The sequence below is a fragment of the Ictalurus furcatus genome, chromosome 11, assembly GCF_023375685.1.
Source record: "Ictalurus furcatus strain D&B chromosome 11, Billie_1.0, whole genome shotgun sequence".
NCBI lineage: Eukaryota > Metazoa > Chordata > Actinopteri > Siluriformes > Ictaluridae > Ictalurus > Ictalurus furcatus.
In genome coordinates this window covers 8,886,781-8,906,194 of record NC_071265.1, presented here as the reverse complement: position 1 = coordinate 8,906,194, position 19,414 = coordinate 8,886,781, and the positions used below count along the sequence as shown (strand labels likewise).

At 38.6% G+C, this 19,414-nt stretch overlaps 1 protein-coding gene across 1 annotated transcript in view; it reads right to left on the bottom strand.

Annotated features, from left to right (window-relative positions):
- Positions 1-19,414, bottom strand: part of ror1 (receptor tyrosine kinase-like orphan receptor 1) — a 138,259-nt gene that overhangs the window by 29,526 nt on the left and 89,319 nt on the right. Inside the window, exon 2 of the mRNA XM_053635732.1 lies at positions 4,992-5,063. Coding sequence (XP_053491707.1) covers positions 4,992-5,063 — 72 coding nt within the window. The remainder of the gene's footprint in view (positions 1-4,991; positions 5,064-19,414) is intronic.

Below are 19,414 nucleotides of genomic sequence, written 5' to 3'. Positions count from 1 at the left end.
ATCCGTCCCGGAGTCACAGTGGAGCCAGAGCCTATCCTGCAAACACTTAGCATGAGGCAGGACTTCAACCTGGATGGGGATTCCAGTCCATTACAGAGCATCATGAACACACTGATTCAGACAAATAGATTTACACCTAGGTTAAATTTAAGGGCATATTTAAGGGAGGTTGGGAAAGAAAAAAAAAAAAAAACGGAGAATCTGGAGAAACCTTGATAAACCCACACGGAGACACGAAAAGAACATGTGAGCATTAAGCTTACAGCATTAAAGCGTCACTTGCAGCATTAAAAAGTTAAATGCACTATTGTGTATTAGAATCACAAATAATAAACTTACTTGGTTTATTTAGATTTTGTTTTTAGATTTTTTTTCTGTATATTAACAAGAATTTGAATTTAAAGGACAAATGAGTTTGAGTTTTTTTGTAATGGTTAAGGAACCAAAATAACTGGGACTTCATTTTAAATGCATGACTTACAGTCAGTATAATATCCATTTTAAACTACACTCATTGAGCACTTTATTACGAACACTATACTAATACTGTGTATGGCCTCCCTTTGATCTGAAAACAGCCTCAATGCTTCATGGCATGGATTCCACAAGATGTTGGAAACATTCCTTTGCGATTCTGGTCCACGTTGACATGTCTGTAGATAGTTCAGGTGCACTTTCATGCTGTGAATCTCCCGTTCTACCGCATCCCAAAGGTGTTCCGTTGGATTCAGATCCAGTGACTGGGAAGGCCACTGAAGAACACTGAACACATTGTCATGTTCATGAAACCAGTTAAAGATGATTTCTGCTTTGTAGCATGGTGCATTATCATGCTGTAAGTTGCTATTAGAAGATGGGTAAATTATAGCCATGAATGTATGCACATGGTCACCAACAATACCCAAATAGTCTGTGGCATTCCAGCAATGATTGGTGTTGTTGGGCACAAAGTGTGCCAAGAAAACATTCCCCACACCATTACACCACCTCCACCAACCTGGACTATTGACACAAGGCAGGTTAGGTCCATGGATTCATGCTGTTGGTGCCAAATTCTGACCCTTCTATCTGTGTGCCTCAGTAGGAATCAAGATTTATCAGACCAGTCCATGTTTTTCCAGTCTTCAACTGTCCAGTTTTGGTCGCAATCACCTCAAGGTTTGACGTGTTGTGCATTTTGAGATGCTTTTCTGCTCACCACAATTGTACAGAGTGGTTATCTGAGTTACTGTAGCCTTTCTGTCAGCTAGAACCAGTCTGGCCATTCTCCATTGACCTCTCTCATCAACAAGGTGTTTCTGTCCACAGAACTGACAATCACTGGATTTTTTTGCACCATTCTTAGTAAACTCCAGAGACTGTTGTGCGTGAAAATCCCAGGATATTAGCACCAACAATCAGGCCAAATCTCTGAGATCACATTTTATCCCCATTCTGATGGCTGATGAACATTACCCGAAGCTGCTGGCCCGCATCTGCATGATTTTATGCACTCTACTGCTACCATATGATTGTCTGATTAGACAAATGCATGAATGAGTAGGTTTACCAATGTTCCTAATAAAGTGCTCAGTGAATGTATACCATGACGTAAATATGAAATTACACTGTGATGTAAATCTGTAAACTACAATGCAGGGAAAATACATATCCAGACACTCGTTTCCACCATTTGCTCTCAGACTAATGATAAAGAAGGTAAGAAAGGCAACAGTCCCTTTAAAAGAGTTGCAGGATGACCTGAAAGCAGCAGGAACAACAATTAGACACAGAACAATAAGCAATGAACTGCAACGCACTCATTTCTGTTCCTACACCCCACACAAAACTCCTCTGCTAAAATGAAGCATAGAGATGCACCTATACAATAATTTAGACAAATCAGACAGACTCTTTTGGAATGATCTACACAGGTCGGCCAATACATGCGAAACAAAAATAGAGTTCTTTGGCAATACATGATGTTTGGACAAAGAAGGGTTTTGTGTGTATGGTACCAAGAACACCACACCCACAGTGAAGTACCGAGGAGGAAGCATCATGATATGGGGCTGGTTCTCTGCAAAGGGTACTGATCCATTACACGTCATTGAAGGAAACATGAATGGGGCAATGCACCAGGACATCTTACAGGAGAATTTAATCTCATCAGCCAAGAAACTGAATCTGGGGAGAAGAATGATATTTCAACATGACAACAACCCCAAACATACAGCCCAAATAACTCGAGCCTGGTTTTGAAAAGAGAAGGGTGAAACTGCTTGCATGGCCTAGCCAATCTCCTGACTTGAATCCCATGGAAAATTCATGGAGAATATTAAAATTGGATCTGAAGAAGATTTTGCCAGGAGGAATGGTCCAAAACGGAACCACAAAGCTGTAAAAATAAATAAATAAATAAATAGTTCTGATGTCTAAATACATTTTCCCCTAATCAATTTAGGTTTTTTTTGGTTAACCTATCTTTGTTTATGCTTAGGATTACATAGTTTTTTGGTCATATTTATATAGAGTCAAAGACATTGGTGTGTGTAAATTTGAATTGAATATATGCACTGGAAGTATATTAAATAAACACCACAATACTGTACACCACAATATACTTTTTCAAACATACTACCCACTACTACAACAAAAAAAATTGTCTTTATTTAAAGCATGAAATGAATGTGATTTTTTTATGGCAAAAAAAATATAAAAAAGCTAACACGAAGCGAGGGAATGGCCTTATATATCACAACATGTTAATACCTACTGTAAACTACTGAGGTTGCAATTTAAATTACTTTCCCATATGCACCTTTATAGTCTCCTTGTCCAAATAAAATGCATGTAGCAACCAGACACCACTCAATGTAAAGTTTTATATTTGCCTGATGGTCTGTGGCTGATCTTTGTGTTCAGAAGATAAAGCACCGTTTAAACCAGCTCTATTAAGGTTCAGGAGTCTTTATAGCGTTATATAGTTTTGAATAACACGGTACTTAAAGTTTGCTGTTTGCTTTAAAACCTATAGAGCTTTTTTGAATAGCTAGACCAAGTAAACAGAGACCACTTCCTGTCAGTGCTTCTCCAGTGCACATTTCTACACATGTTCCTGCTGTGTTCAGAGCCATCCTCAACCCAACATCAAGTGTGTCAGGTTTTTGGCACGCATGTTGTGTGTGAGTAACGAGCAGGCAACCTGCAGGTGTTGGACATGAGATATTTGGACAGCTGTGTACATTGTTATGATGTTCTGGGTGTTTAAAAAGAGCAGAAAGTGTGTATTTGAGAAGTAATGTTTTCGTAGCTCAGTATCTTGCACTGTTCTGGGCAAGAACAAAGGTGCATCCCAAATCGCATACTTACGCACTATTCTGTATTCTGTAGTATAAATAGTGCGAGTAACGTGTTCATGCTGGCATCACATTACGTGTGTGTTTGGCGCCATTTGCCATCGACTGGGAAATGCTTTATACTTCCGGTTAGTAATAAAAACGTTTCTGTGTTCCGTTTGTGACGATACGCCCCTTCGAAAATTCATACACTAGACGGTAGAGTACATAGCACATAATATATGGTACGTCATTTGGGAGACAAATCAAGTTTCAACCAGGTACTAGGTATGGATTCAGCAAAACATCGACCTCCAATGATTGCAGACGTAAGAAATTCAGTTTGAAAAGGTTAAACTCGTTCCCTTTAATATTAACCACAACAATGTTGCAGAATGCAACACTGCTCAACATCTTTCATCATAATGACACTTGGCTCCTTTGGTTTCCTTGGCTCTTCTCACTTATTCAGGGTTGCCAGGTAAAATGGGATCGCATTATTTTTCACTATTGTAATAATCCTGAGCCAAAAAAAAGAGACAACTGGCTGTTAGTTGTGTTTTTGAGTCCACAGCTGTTTCACAACTGCACCTTGGACTGAAAACGATACATCAATACTGCAAGAAAGTGATGAGGCAATTATCCATCCTCTTCATGGTCTTCACCACACATGTGAATCATTTCTGCACATCAGTTTCACACTACATGAGTTTCGGCGTTGATTCGTTAATCTTCAGTAACCACTTGTTCAGGGTCGCGGTGGATCCGGATCCTATCCTGGGTACACTGGATGCAACCACCACATTTGGAGTCAACAATACACCTACTAGTATGTTCTTGGAAGGTGGCAGGCAACCGGAGATCCCAGAGGAAACCCACACCAACATGGGGAGAACATGCATAGAAACTCCACACGGTAACCCGAGTTCAGGATCAAACTGTGGACCCTGGAGCTGTGAGGCAACACTATCCTACCAATTTTACCAACATTACTCAATTAATATAATATATGCAGTGTTGGGATTTTTGTACCTTGGTGTTCAGTTCAAAGTTTGATTTTGGTTTTGAGCAAGAACTTTTGGTACATCACTACCAGAACATTTCCTTTCAACAGAACAGGTTGACAGGCCTGCATCGGTAGCGTTGGTAGATAAAAGTACAAAACATGGATGAGGGAAAAAATCTGATGTAATTAACCTTAAAAAAAAAGCCTTGAGATTCCTTTAGGGTGACAGGTTTCCAGAGCAATTAAGCCAATAGAATGGTTTAAAGAGCACGTTTCACGTCATTTAATTGAACGGAGCTGGCTCTAGTTTAAAAAAACAAGGAAAACTGGACGGCATGAAAAGGATTTAAGGAGACTAACAGAGAAAAAAAAAATAGTGAATCATTTTCCTGTGCAAGGTTAACACACTGCTAAGAAATGGTCCAGATTTTGATCATAAAACAATGGAAAATCCCAAAACATACACACATACACGGCAGGAATCAAGGTGATACCAGTCACACAATAAGTTTCCTAGCCGACATGCTACAGGTATGAACGCTGTCTTCTTTAGCGATCAAAACAGAGTTCAGTCTGCAGACAAAACATCCTGCGATCTCTGTCCCTCAGGCCCATACCAATGGGCGGAGGCACAATCCAAACAAATACAGCATGGCAGACATACTCACCTTTCTGTGCTTCACTGGAAACGTTCCAGCTTGAGGCAGTCACCACGTTCGGCTCGGAGTTAGCTTCAGCTCCTGCGCAGAAAAAAAAACAAAACTAAAAACAACAGAATTTCTAATCAGCATTTTGGAAGCTGTACCGGCCTAAACACGACCATTTGTGGTCCGAACATGCATTTTGTCAGAACGTTCAGTGAAAGGCAGGTCTTTATCAGCACTCCATTCATGTCCTATAGAGCATGGATAAAACAGCCTCTAATACAAGATGATTACAGAGTTGTTACTGTACAGAAGATATTTCATTACAGTGTAACGACACAGTATCAGCAAGCGCTGACAGGTCTGGAATTAGTGATGCTGTGCTTACAAAGGATTCTTTTCATTCATAGCAGGGAAACTTTCATCACATCAGCCGCCCAAGACAATAAACAATGAGCGGGTCTTTGCTGGATGAAGAGAGCCGAGCTGTACAGAACAGAGGTGCACGCTGGAGTGGAATACATGCCGCTAGCGTGTGTCTGTTCTCCGTCAGTCATCGAAATACGTGCATTGAAACGTCGGCGTTTAATCTGGTGCTGTAACCCACTTTCCCGATGGAACAAAACGGTTCTCAGCCAGCGGTACTGACTCCTTTCCAACACCAAATGAAGAACCAGTGTTGTAAAGGGCACCATTATTTAGTTCTCATGACAACGTTATTTACGCAACACTTTAATTTATCACGTTATGGTACAAACATTCTGATTACGGCCAGCCAGAACATATTTTCTAACATCCCCACAGAAAATATAAGTAACGAAACAGACTTAACAAAAACAAACAAACAAACAAACAAACAAATTTGCATGCGACTTAAAAGTTGTAATGCTATAAAACACGAAGCTAGACAAGGACAACAACATGTTTTATGAAGTGAAACAATCAGAAACCAGTATTTTTGGGGGCTGCTAGCTATTTTATGGCAGTTGTAATGAAGTACATCTCATAAAATTGGTTCATAAAACATGAGCACGCTCTTGAGCACACGTTAGCATGAGACTGCAGTGGTTAAGCTAGTAAACATTATGACGGCTATCATTACTATTACTGGACGTTTTATATAACTGATCTCCCATGGCACGTTTATGGCATGGTTATGCCAATCGTATGACTCGGGGTTCAAGAAAAAGCTACCGTTATTTACGAGAAAGCTGTTCAAAAAAGAATGGGATTTTTAAAAGGAAAAAATAGTAGTGGGGAAAAAAATGGTTAAATTAATGACGTGAAGAGGAAAATACTGTTTTACTAAAAAAAAAAAAAAAAAAAAATGCAGTACACTACACTGCCAATGCTAATATTATGGTTAATGCTATGCATTCTTTGAGAAGCTAAATCTGTTTATCCATCCATTTTCTGTACCGCTTATCCTACATAAAGTCGCGGGGATCCTGGAGCCAATCCCAGGTAGGGGACACTCTGGACGAGTTGCCAAACCATTGCAGGGCACAATCGCGCACACAGTCACACACTACGGACAATTTGGAAATGTCAATCAGCCTACAACGCATGTCTTTGGCTGAGGAAACCGGAGAACCCGGAGGAGAACATGCAAACTCCGTGCACACATTTACATTTATTCATTTAGAAGACGCTTTTATTCAAAGCGACTTACAAATGAGGAAATACAGGCAAAGTGATACATCAAGCAGAGAGCAATACAAGTAGTGCTACCATACAGGATTTATAATTGAGTTCTAGAGAAGCAAAGTACACAGAGTAGAGGTGTAAGAGCCAGTGTAATTATTTATTTCGTTATTTTTTAAATAATATGGGGGTTGGCATTTTAGGGGTTAGTTAAGTGCTCACGGAAGAGGTGGGTCTTTAGCTGTTTTTTGAAAATGGTGACAGATTCTGCGGTCCGGATTGAGGAGGGACTCGAACCCTCAACCCTGGAGGTGCAAGGCAAATGTGCCAACCACTAAGCCACACTGCTCCCAAGAAGCTGAGTATGGAAAACAAAAAAAAACTAAAGGCAGAGAAATATGTATTTGCCGTCTTTGTCACGCAATCTGTAGCATTGTCTGTGATGATACTGATGTGCTGGGTATAAATGCTGAAGGATTTGACTAGACTTGGATGGCAAAGTCTTGTAAAACCCTCCACTGTTATTACTCCTAAGGAAATTCCCACTTATGATTACGTAATGGAAATGTGGCACTTTTTCTTTTTTTAAGCTGGATCCCTGAACAAGCTAAAATAAGGGGGGGCGAGGGAGGGGGTCAGTGAAAGTAATATCACTGACATGCAAATGCAGAGGTGAACTCACCTCTGGTACCTACAGTACAGTAGGGTGTGTGTGTTTTTGCGCTTATGTAAACTGGAGCAGTGCTAATGGCGCTCTCTCTCTCTCTCACACACACACACACACAGTGCTGCTGTGTCCAGTGTGCCAAATAAACCGGCTTTGTACTGACAGAACCAGAGCAGATCCTAAGGGTAAAGCGGGTTTCCTCCTCCCCTCCATCCTTAAACATTATCTCGTCAAAATCTTAACTGAAGTAGACAGCCCATAGCAAGAGCACACACCTCGCTCGAAATCAGACTGACACAAATGACCCGCTCTTGTCCGACCTGACCACAGTCATTACGAACACGTGTACTGTACTGTACATAAATGACAGAACACACACCGGGAACACAGGCTCGATTCTCACATATGTTGAAATAATTAAAAAGTGCAAAGCATTCATCTCTTTCCCCCCCCCCCATGCCCTTATATAATTACACACATGATGGTCAGTTCTGCAGATTTGGCATGCACACATATGCTGAATATACAGAACATATGTGCGAAGGTAACGCAATATCCAAGAATTTAATGCAACAGAATCCCTATTTAAATATTATTAGGGTTGTGGAAAGGAAATCCCTGCCAAAGGTAACTGATGAAACACGGTCGTGGATTATTATTTTTTTTTTTCCATTCACAGAATAGCCATTCAGTAAAATAAAAATAACCACAGTTAATCCTTCTGTCTAATCCTGTCAAACTGCACCGTACTTTTACGTTAACAGGGGTACGGGGTACATGCCAAGGACTCAGCACATTTATCTGGCATTGATTGACGTCAAAGAACAAGAAGGTTTAAAAGGGGGGGTGGGGTGGGGGGTTTATTACAAAGATTCATTTCGCAGAAATGAACGCAAAATCATGCAAACTCCACAATATTTTTGCATGATTTCGCTGCGTTTTTTTGGGGGGGGAAATTTGCGATGTAACTCGCAGAATATTTAGTGCTTATTTCGCAGAACTTTACTTGAATTGGCGAAATTACAACTGCATGAAATTGTTTTGCACTTGCTTTCACTGTGATGTTTGTTGGCAACTGTAATTTTTTAGCTGACTCATGTCCGATGCACGTGAATCGATGAGTTGTGATGATGTGACTCAGCCCAAATCTACGGAAAATCTGCTGTAATTGTGAAAAATTGTAAGCTCCCCCGAATACTCTGGAGTTTGCTTGATTTTGCGTTCGTTTCTGCGATCGCAAAATCCTGGAGGGACTGATTTTTGGCCGCAACAATCACAAAACACTTCTAGGAAATCCTGTACGGACTCATAAAGTGCTCTTACCGTAGTGTCGCTTTTTTCTTTAGAAATAAATTGACAATTTTGAACTTTACTTCTCAATTAATATACACTTGTACCTTTCTGAGACAATATAAAGGTTGGAAATTATGGCATACAATATTTATACACATTAATAATGTCTTGTGTTGATCCATATGCATATTATATGGTTTGTAAAATATATGCATGCATACACAGAAAGCCAGGGCTGAGAGTTTTATTACCTGCTACAATGCACTGGCATGTTAACAGAATGAGTTACTGCATAAATCTAAAAGCACTTCAATAGTCTCCATCTGAGAGCCATAGCTGATATTTCTGTCTAACTGTATTAAACAACACTTAGGGTTGTTTGCGTTACAAAATCTAAGCTCCAAGAACTCAGTCCACTTTGATATTGGCTTTGATATTGCTGCCAAAAATCTTTAAAAATATGCCACAAAGACAAATTTGTGATTTTTTTTTTTTTTTAGGTAATATTTAAATTCGGATTTAAATTTTACACTTTAACTTTATATGAAAGAAACCTTTAGGAAACAATATAAAATAAAAGTGGAATAGAGTGACGTCATGTATGGAACAATTAATAATAAAAAATAATCGAAAATGACAATGTCAGAGTGGTGCGATGTCATGTCATGCCTGACATGAAGCACATCCTGTTCCTCATATACCGCATCAATTAGCTAACACAAGCAAATTCTACTTATCAAAGAATGCCATGTTGTACTTTTTATCCATTTATAGTTATTTTGAACTTGGCAAAATGTCCATGAGACAAGTTAGTTCCTGTTATCACTTGCATTTCATCAGCAGGCTCTCTTTCTCGATCTCGAACTTAATAAGAGAGCTTGTCATGTTACGGAGAAATTGGAAAATGCTAATCTTTTTTTATTGTCATTTCTGATGTCGGCCAAGTACAAATTTTGGCTTTATCTATGACTGCTTAAAGTCCCTGACACTGGAGTCTCCTTCCAAAAATGCTTGTCCAAAAATGTCTTCTCACACAAAACTTTGCTATATCAAAAATTATATGTTTTTAAAATCTGTTTATGCGGCGCGTCCCTGTGTAAGTTGTTACCATAGAAACGTTAACATTTTGGTGTCCCAAAAGTCTTCATACATGGAGGAAATTAACACTTTTTAGCAAAAAGTCTTCCAAAATTTTAATTTAATATTATATTATATATATATACCCGCGACCTGATAATGGATAAGCGGTTGAGGATGGATGGATTATTTATATTATATATATATATATAAAAAAGGTTGCGATGGACTTTAACAGGAAACATGGCAAGCACATCTCACACACACACACGACACTGTTGCCAACCCTATTAACAAATTCATAAAGACCGGAAGCGTTGCGGACCTACCGAGAACTGGACGTCCATGAACATCCACTGACTAAGGCACAACTGAGGTTGTGCACGTCCATTAAACCCACGAGGATGGACTGATAGTCCCCTATGTATGGAGACTTTTGGGACCCCCTGTACAATGAGTGCCTTGAAGCTGGATCTACTACTCTTAAAGTAATTAATTAACAACATCAATCAAATTTGAGAATTCATGTAATGTCATATAAATAACATTAACGCATATGAATCATTTTATGATAAAAAAAATCGATGATGTAATATTAATGAATTCAATAGCATGTCACTTTTACTCTGCCATTGTAATCACTTAATAAAGCGTCACTTTTCTCTGTCGCTGTACGTCACTGTTTCATTAACCATCACATCACAGAATCATGTGTTTGGTCATGTCAGTGTTTAAATCTGAGCCTCATCACAAGCATTTCAATGACCAGTGTTCCCAGTGTACCTGTGCGAATGACAAATAAATGCCTCTTGACTCATTTCCTGCTTTGAGATACACAGAGCAACTTTTTGTCATCTGCAGCTCATACAGCTTAGACAACTGTGTATATATACACACAGTGCATGTGGTAGTGTTAATTAGGTGTTAATTTGCCATTAAAAGCAGTGTTTGTAGTGCTCTGCTGTTATGCATCCACATCTGTCACAGCAGGAAAATAAGACTCCGTGTTAACACGTTCGACTCTCGGTTTAGAAATCTGTCAAACAGCACCATCGTGTTGTGTTATGAGAACGACATATTAAAAAACATTTCACCTCATTCATCTGGGGCTGATGCATCCAGTGCCAGCTGTATAGAGAAGTGTGTAGATACACATGGAATGTGTATTAGGGTTAGAGACACACTGCTGAAAGAACGCAGAAGTGGCACTGTGTTAATTGGGTGCTAATTTACCGTTAAACTTGGCTGCCTTTACAGGCTTGTAATGAGCTGCTACTATATACCCACACCTGTTAATGCCAGTGATTACACTGAAGTGTGACACACACACACACACACACACACACACAATTCACTGTAGAACAGGCTTGCAGCTGTGTGAGGAACAGGTGGTGTAAAGCTCTCTACAGCTACCGAGCTATAACTGTACACAAAGCTCATTAATGTAGTGTGTATACGATCACATTTCATTACTTTGTGCCAAGCGATCACACGGAGCACTCTGCTTAGAAAAAACATTACGTTAATCCTTCTTTAATCGTCCTCGGTGTTCAGAATTCAGGTTGCTCAGGGACCATTTAACTTTTTTTTTTTTTGCTTGTCCCATCAGTCTTTCTTTCTGTCCATCTTTCCAACACATTTTTAAATTTCAGTTTAACAGACTGAGAATATATAAATATTCATGGGTTAAATGATTCAATATGACTTCCCATTAGGGTTAGGACATATGATGAACAATATAATACTGATATTGCGATAAACCGCATCATTTTATGCAGTACCTTTAGAACACAGTGACCAGGTCCACGGTGATGTATGGTATTATTGTTCCAGTATCATTTTTGCTGAACGTTTCACCTTCTTCAAATCCAAAAATAAGTGACAACTGGTGTTTTCCCCAAAAATGAGTTTTTCTGCCAAACACATTACTTTAAGACTTAAACAATGACTACATTTACATGCACGTCAAATTCCGTTTAGCTTTATATTCGGGTTGCAGTCGTATTCCGAATATGATGTTTATATGCGTACAGACATTGGAGTATTCCTGTATACATGATTATTAGTACGTCTGAGATGCCATTCCTAAATACCTAGCCTACAGCTAAGCATCTGTTAGCGCCCACAATTCCTTGCATACTGAGCATGCACATATATCGCCTTTCAGTGGATTTTCTAAATAATGGCGTTCACATGCAACAAATTTCCGATGAAAACAGGCATACACCAAAGATGGGGATCAGAATTTGTAGAATCAGAATATTGTCTTAATTTGAATCGATTGCGGCATTGCGTGACGCGATGCCAATCCGAATACTGCCAAATTCTGATTAATATCAAGATATTGATGTGTATGTAAACGTAGTCAATGTAGAAAGGTTTTTATTTGTTACTTTCTAACCTTGGCTTGATTATCTTCCTGCAAAGAGCATGTTGGGTAAGGAGCCAGGTTAACAGGTCAAAACCTTGTTAGCTTTTCCTCATGATTTGAGGAAAGTTTGTGGATAGTTACATGTCATTGCTAAAGAGACCTAAGCCCAATAAATAGGGTTTATGACTAGCTGTCGGCTGCCGAAATGTTTACGATGCTCCTGTGTCATCACATCGTCATCAAAGCAGAGAAGAGCACTTATACACACTGTACAGATGACAGCAGACCAACATTTTTAAATGTTTAAATTCCCTAAGAAAAAAAAGAGACATTAAAAACAAGAAATTTAGCCAACAGCACAGAACTGACTAAAATAATCAACGATTAATTCCCCACTGATGTAAATACGAGTGATAAAATGACAAATCAGGCTTGTGTTTAAATGCCATGAATTTTTTTAGTCTCAAGTGATGAGTCAAGTGAGAATTCATTTCCGATTTTAAACTTATAACTCACTTCAGACTGTTAATAGGTAGACTGTTAATGTAAAGTGATCATATTTCTCCTGTTCTTGCCTCACTGCACTGGCTCCTGATGAAATCTAGAGTTGATTGTAAAATTCTTCCATTTGTGTTTAAGGCACTGCACAAAATGGCTCCTGACAACATCGGAGATCTCCTTCAGCCGTACACGGCCCCTAGGTCGCGAAGATCACGTTGTCAACTTCTGTTATCTGTTCCTCATTCTACCTTAAAAAGCTCTACCTTTTAACATCAGGACCTCTCCAGACTTGTTTTTTTTTTTTTTTTTAAATTCTTTAGCTTTTGATTAATTTAAATGTATTGTTGTCTTTGTTGCAATGATCTCTGGATACTATATTTCTTATTGTAAAGCACTCTGGGTGAACTGTCGTTGTGCTAAATATGCTCTATAAATAAAGTTTGACTTAACTTCTGATTGACATACATATAAAACAGAAAAAAAAAAGATTCCATTTTAGGGTAATCTGTAGTTTTCACAACTATATATAGTAGAACATGACTAAATGTCACCATGTCATGCGTTTTCCCAGGTTACCACACACATATATCAGGTTACATATAGTGTATTGTGATGTGTTTAATTGCCGTGATATGATACTTTTGATACATCACCCACTCCTAATGCCCATTATGAATAAAGAGATGCCAGATATCTCACAACAAGGAAACTAGCTGCCTAACTGAGAACAGGCATGGAAAAAAATACAGCGATCAGGGAGGGTTCAGCGGATGGAGAGAGAAAGAGAGAGAGAGAGAGAGAGGGTTAACTAAATACTAGTTTATATGGGTCAGTGCAATATTCACAGATGAAAAGAACTTTTACCCCAATTAGGCCACATCTGCTATTTAATCAGCCATTAGAACATCAAGAAATATCTGGATAATTGCAGAGCAATTTTGTGATTACAATCTAATGTCTGATGCCCGTTTGTGAACGATGGCCTAAAAATCACAAAGTCACAGACGCTATCCTGGACCTGCACACAGCTGTTTGGGTGCAATCTATTGAAACCTCTGAAATGCGATCACCATGTCCATCCACACATCAGTACCTCTGCTTTTAATTGAGCTACAAACACATACTTCTAAGACATTGAAAATTATTTTCCTTTCAACAGATTCTGTACATGTTCTCCGGTTGTCCATATGGGTTTCCTCTGGGTTTTCCGGTTTCTACAAATACGGTGTAATGGACTGGTGTCCCATCCAGGGTGTATTCCCGCCACCGGTGTTTCTGGGATATGCTCCGGATCCACCGCAACCCTGTCCAGGATAAAACGATTACCGAAAGTGAGTGAATTGTGGGTGTACACTGGATTGTGTACTCCAAAGCAACGGGGGAAAAAAAAAGCCTTAGAAGCTTAAAAAGAGCCAAAATAAGCCAAGTTTTGTCATGACCATCCGGTTCCAAACCTCTTCTGAAGAAGGCAGTGTATCACACCAGAGCTGTCAAAGATAAATTGGGGATGGAGATGGAAATGAGGAAAATTATGACTACTCTGAACATTTAAAAAAAAAAAAACCCATAGCAAACACAAATGTGAGTTACACAATAACTGTTTGTAAGTACTCATTGTGTTCCAGTTCATTATGAACAGCAGCATCAAATCCATCTTGAAGAGAGATGATGCATTTATCCTTTCAGCTCTATTTTGTTCTCGGAATCACATGGATTTACATTAAAGCACATCACTCCTCAGACTTAATGGAAACAAACTGTAAAATCCCACTTTTAGAGCACGGGGCATGAACTTGGGGCGGCGCCACAGATCTGTTTTAGTGTGCGTGTGGGTAAAACAAATAAAACCACATTTTCAATCTCAGTATATAGTCATGACTAATATGATTGCATGATTTGTTTCATAACTCAAATTATAGTTCTTCATGTGGTTCTTATTATTGATATAAAGTCCTATAAAACGATAATAACTTGGCTCTTTCTTCTGCTATAATATTTGTGGGAGAATGCAATAAATTGCAGTGTATTATGAGCATAAAATTGAACTGCTCTGTGCCTTAAGATATTTCCATCAACAATGGGAAAGGATAGTTATGGGACCATTGATCCAGAAAGAAGGTCTCCAAATACCACCAATTCATCGTCCAATGGACTGGTTAGACTGCTGTTTTTCAGGTTTACCTCACAGCCAAAGTGGACTCTGTGCTTTTAGTGAGGATGTTTAAGGATACAACACAAGATGACTCTAAGAAAACGTGCTTTCATTAAGGCAACTTACCCCTTGGATACTCTACTGCACTGGCAAGAAGATGAGTTGGGGTAGAAAAAAGCTGAACCCAGTTTTTGGGTTAAAAACAAACAAACCCCCAAACAAACAAAACCCGCAGCTTTGCAGATATAAGTGAATATTTTTTTAAAAAGGTATAAAGGTTTTTGTTTCATATAAAAAGCTAAAATACCATTCACTAACCTAGCATTAACTTTCTTACTGTATTAGCAGCCCCTTTTTTATCAGCCTTGTTAGCAAACTCCAAATTTCCCTAATGATAACGGAGCCAAATTTCATGCTTCAAAACCATTCACTCATTAGGATTATCCCACGACCTTAAAAGGTGAAACTATTCACTTCTCAATGGTGGTCAAGACAGTTTTTCACTTTGCTAACACTGCTAACAAGTAAAGGAAGTCATTGCAAATGAACATGTTGCCATTTGCCTTATGCTAACTGGTGATGCTTTATTACTTTTTATTACCTGAAATAATACAAAATACAAAAATAACAGTAGAAACATTTTTCAGAATGATCAAAATATACTTGAATGAATTTAAACGTGGCACTTGCCAGTGTAATCTCTTTCTGATATGTTATCTCCTGGACCCGTGTTCTATGTTGTACAGCTTTCTGTAAAATACATTTCTAAAGTGATTTGATTTCCCTTAAAATTAGTCTAAAATGTATTTACTTGATACATTTATGTACCTATTTGCCTAATCAAATCTAGGCCTGTTACATTACATTTGTGCATGTATTACTATGAGGAAACATGAAAATAATAGTAATTCATATATGAACTAAAATGAATTCAACATTCTACCAAATATAAAGGAGTTCTGTCAACCCAACATGCTGGGTTAAATGAATACATCAGCCAGTATATGTATAAATTAATACATCACTTTAACAAAAACAGTCATTTTAGAGTGAGCAATAGCTAGAAAACTATAATTAAATTATGATTGATTAAATCAAATCACAAGTAAGTAATCAAATAGCACAGGCTGAAACTGTGAACAAGGGAGGAACTGATGCTGATCGTAAACTCACTGGTTTGGAGATGGGCTCAAATCCCAACTTAAACAGTGAAGGTTTGTTTTGGCTCCCTTGCTTCTACACTCCCAGAGAAAACAATACAGGAAAAAAAGAAGAATGCAAAAGAATCATGCGTCTCACCTTCTCAAGAGAAATGTGAGAACGTTGGAAATAATGGCTGTTTGCCATGGTAGAAGAAGGGACTCATCTGAGTTAACGGAGGTCATACAATAGGAAAAGCAACAGTGGGGAAGTCAGAAAGTGCAGCATGGGCAACAGGAGTCAATCCGCCCCGCAGCCCCCACAAATCCTTCAGCATCCTCCGTCCTGTTTCAGGAAGCGGGCAGTAACAGGATAAGTCTGTCCAGGCTCCAGGGACATGGATTGGCTTGTCGAGGTCGAGTGGAGACAGGCTTGAGACTGGGCAATGAACCCGGGCGAGTGCTTTGGACGGGGAGAGTGTAATACGTGGACCTCTGCTATTAGCACAACAAACAAGTGAGCAGAAGAAAGGCTCCAGTGCAGCTGCAGGCCAGTCTGCTCGGGTAGCCAGTTTAACACGGACAGCAGCCAAGCCCACTGCTGGCCTCTCCTCCTGGGAGTTAATGCTAATGACGCGGCACTAGCCTCAGGGTGCTTTGAGTCTTTTAGCACATTGCTCATAGCATTAGCGGCAGCTCTGACTTCAGTTCAGTGGGTTTTCCTTGCTCCTGTTAGATGCTCTCAGTAAGTGGTGGGATGACATTCTGTCAACTCCCCCAACACAACCCCCATCCAAAAAACCCCAAGTTTCGCTCTGACCCTCTTCGGGTCTCCAGATCAGATTTGGACAAGACATCTAGATATAGATATAGAAGAGATATGTCAGGAAGACAGGGTGTGCTACGGAAGTTGAGGATTTTACAACTAAAAGGAATCCAGAAGATGATCAGAGGATATGAAAAAGCTTGGAGGCAGTTATAAAGGCAAAGCGAATATTTATATCAAATTCCAGAAAGGAAATGAAAACGTTTGATCTTATAGATCATTTTTTTAATTATTAATATTTTAACCTATGGTGTTTTGACCATTTGGTTACTTGTGATAATGAAGCAACATCTGCAAAACCTAACACCCGAAATGTTTTGTTGCTATAAATGAAATCTCTTTGTATTCTTTATTTTGACCCAATAGTATGCAACCTTTTCACTCGACTGTATGTTCTGAGGTAGACTTATTCCAAACTTTACTGCGATGTCACACTTCCCATTTTCCAGTTGTTACTGCATAAGATTTTGTGGAATACCGAGCCTTCATATGTTAACACTGAACTGTAATCGCTTTTTCATTTTCATTCTAATCTTTAAATTCATACTGTGGAGACATGAGACTCCTCTGTGGCATGAACGTCCTCTTCGATGAGCCCAATTTCATATCGGGTGCCCACGTCCCATTTGAATGACACATAATGGGAAAGTGAAAATAATAGAAATCTGTGTTACATGCATTACATTGCCAAGCTGTGACTAAAATAAAAGCCCTCCCTGCAGACTGCTTGGAGTTAGTACAGGAATATACCATAGACAAGAAGAAGTGGAAAGATTACCCTCTCTTTAGAACCTTACAAGTAACATCAAGGCAGAAATATCTCATTTACGTTTCAGTTTAATTCCAGAAACTGAGAGCACTGTTTGTTCAGACCTATAGCACGTCACAAACAGCATATTGGTTTACTATTTAATGACCCCGGGACTCGTGTGGCCCTGCGTCCAAGCATCTCTGGTTGCAGTAGGATCATGCGGGAATGCAGAGTGAAATTCACGCACCATTTGTATCTGTAACTGCACCGCCAGAGCTCAAATGCTGCATGCTCACGCTCACCATATGATGACAGCAATACTGAGGAGGAGATCTGGGACAGATGGGCTCCGAGAAGCTCAGGTTTACACAATGGAATTTTAAACATCACCAGAGTTTAAACACCAAGATTTGGCCAGGGATTTCTTCCAAACCAATCACCTCATGTGATCAGAATGATCTAAATACTTTAATAGACCATTGCTTGAGCAGATGTAATGGAACTTAATTAATGAATAAATGAGGACAGTAAGATATCAACCCTGATGCATCTTGCAACGTTTACACTGCTGCAGACTGTCTTCTGCGTACATGATTGCGGAAAATAGCCCAAGCAATAAAATTGATTAAGTACTACTTTTTTGTTCTTTTTTTTTTTTTTTATAGACCTGTCACTCAATGGAGCCTTGAACTCATTTACCCATACTGCATCTGGCTCACACCTGTCAGGTTCTTCCTTGATCCACCCAAACATGTATTACTAAAACCTCTGCTGCATAGTGTGACCAATAGGGTTCTCCATCACTGAAAAAATTCAATGGAGTAGTAAATCTGTGATATTTGTATAAAAAAAGAAAATGATTAAAATGACTTAATTGCTTTAAGTACTGTACCAAAATAATTCGTGTGGATAAAACCCAATATGTATAGTTTACTTACTTAACTGGGTTAAATTTTATATTATTTTGTAAGTTCACACAAAACTAGAAAAAAAAAAGTAATTATTTTATTAAACCAATTGCATACTAAAGAAGGGTGTGGTTTTTGAACTGGATTTGCATATGCAGATCTTTAAACTGATTTAATAATGAGCTTTATGGATGATTTGTTTTCAGTATTTCCTGTCTTGTGTATGGTTTGTGTGTGTCAGATATGTAGTCATCTTGGGTTCAGTTCAATTTTTATAAAGGCTGATTTACCCTGTTGAAGTGCTACCTCTGATGGGAACGGTTTAAAATGTTAGAGGCCAGTAAGTACTAATGAAATTTTAGATCATGCATGATTGTACTTATTATAGTGTTGAGATTTGTGTAGTTCATTTGAGCTTTTTTGCATGAATTAAAAAAAAAAAAGTAAAAAAAAATTATTAAATTAACAAAAAGTTCAGTTTGCTTGTTGTATATGTGCAATTGATCTCAATTTAATAAAAACTGCTAGTTATATTTACTTACTTTTTTTATAAACATAATCTTTGGTGCCATGTAAATTTTACTTAATGACTTTATGAGTGGAAATTGTCATCATGCTTTTCTTGAGTAAATATCACACCTATATTTTTTTTTCAGTGTAGTTAATAAATCCACCAGCCATCTCATGAAGATCTCCTCAAAGAGATGTATGCAATCGTTCCATTTAAAAGTTATACATCACATCACAGCACTGCTGAAATCTCAATTCTGTAAAAAAAAAGCAGCTCTTAGAGTTCGTTCCTGCTGCAAGGTTCATAACGCTCCACATAAACGTATTTACAAATCGTGTTCAAAGTGTTAATAAAAAGTGTGCAGGAGTCTCCAGTGTCTCAAGGCTTTGTAAGTCAGAGGTAAAGCTGTTCATTTAAGTTTTCGAAACACAGGAAAATCTGCAGGACAGAGGGCTTTGCAATTTCTCAGTAACGTGTTTTTTTTGTTTGTTTTTTTTTGTCTTATTAGCTTCAAGAGTGGAAAAAATAAAAAACAACAGAGGTTGGGCGAGGAAATGACATAGCTGCTATAACATGTCATAACAGCAACTTGTTTTGCAGGGGTATC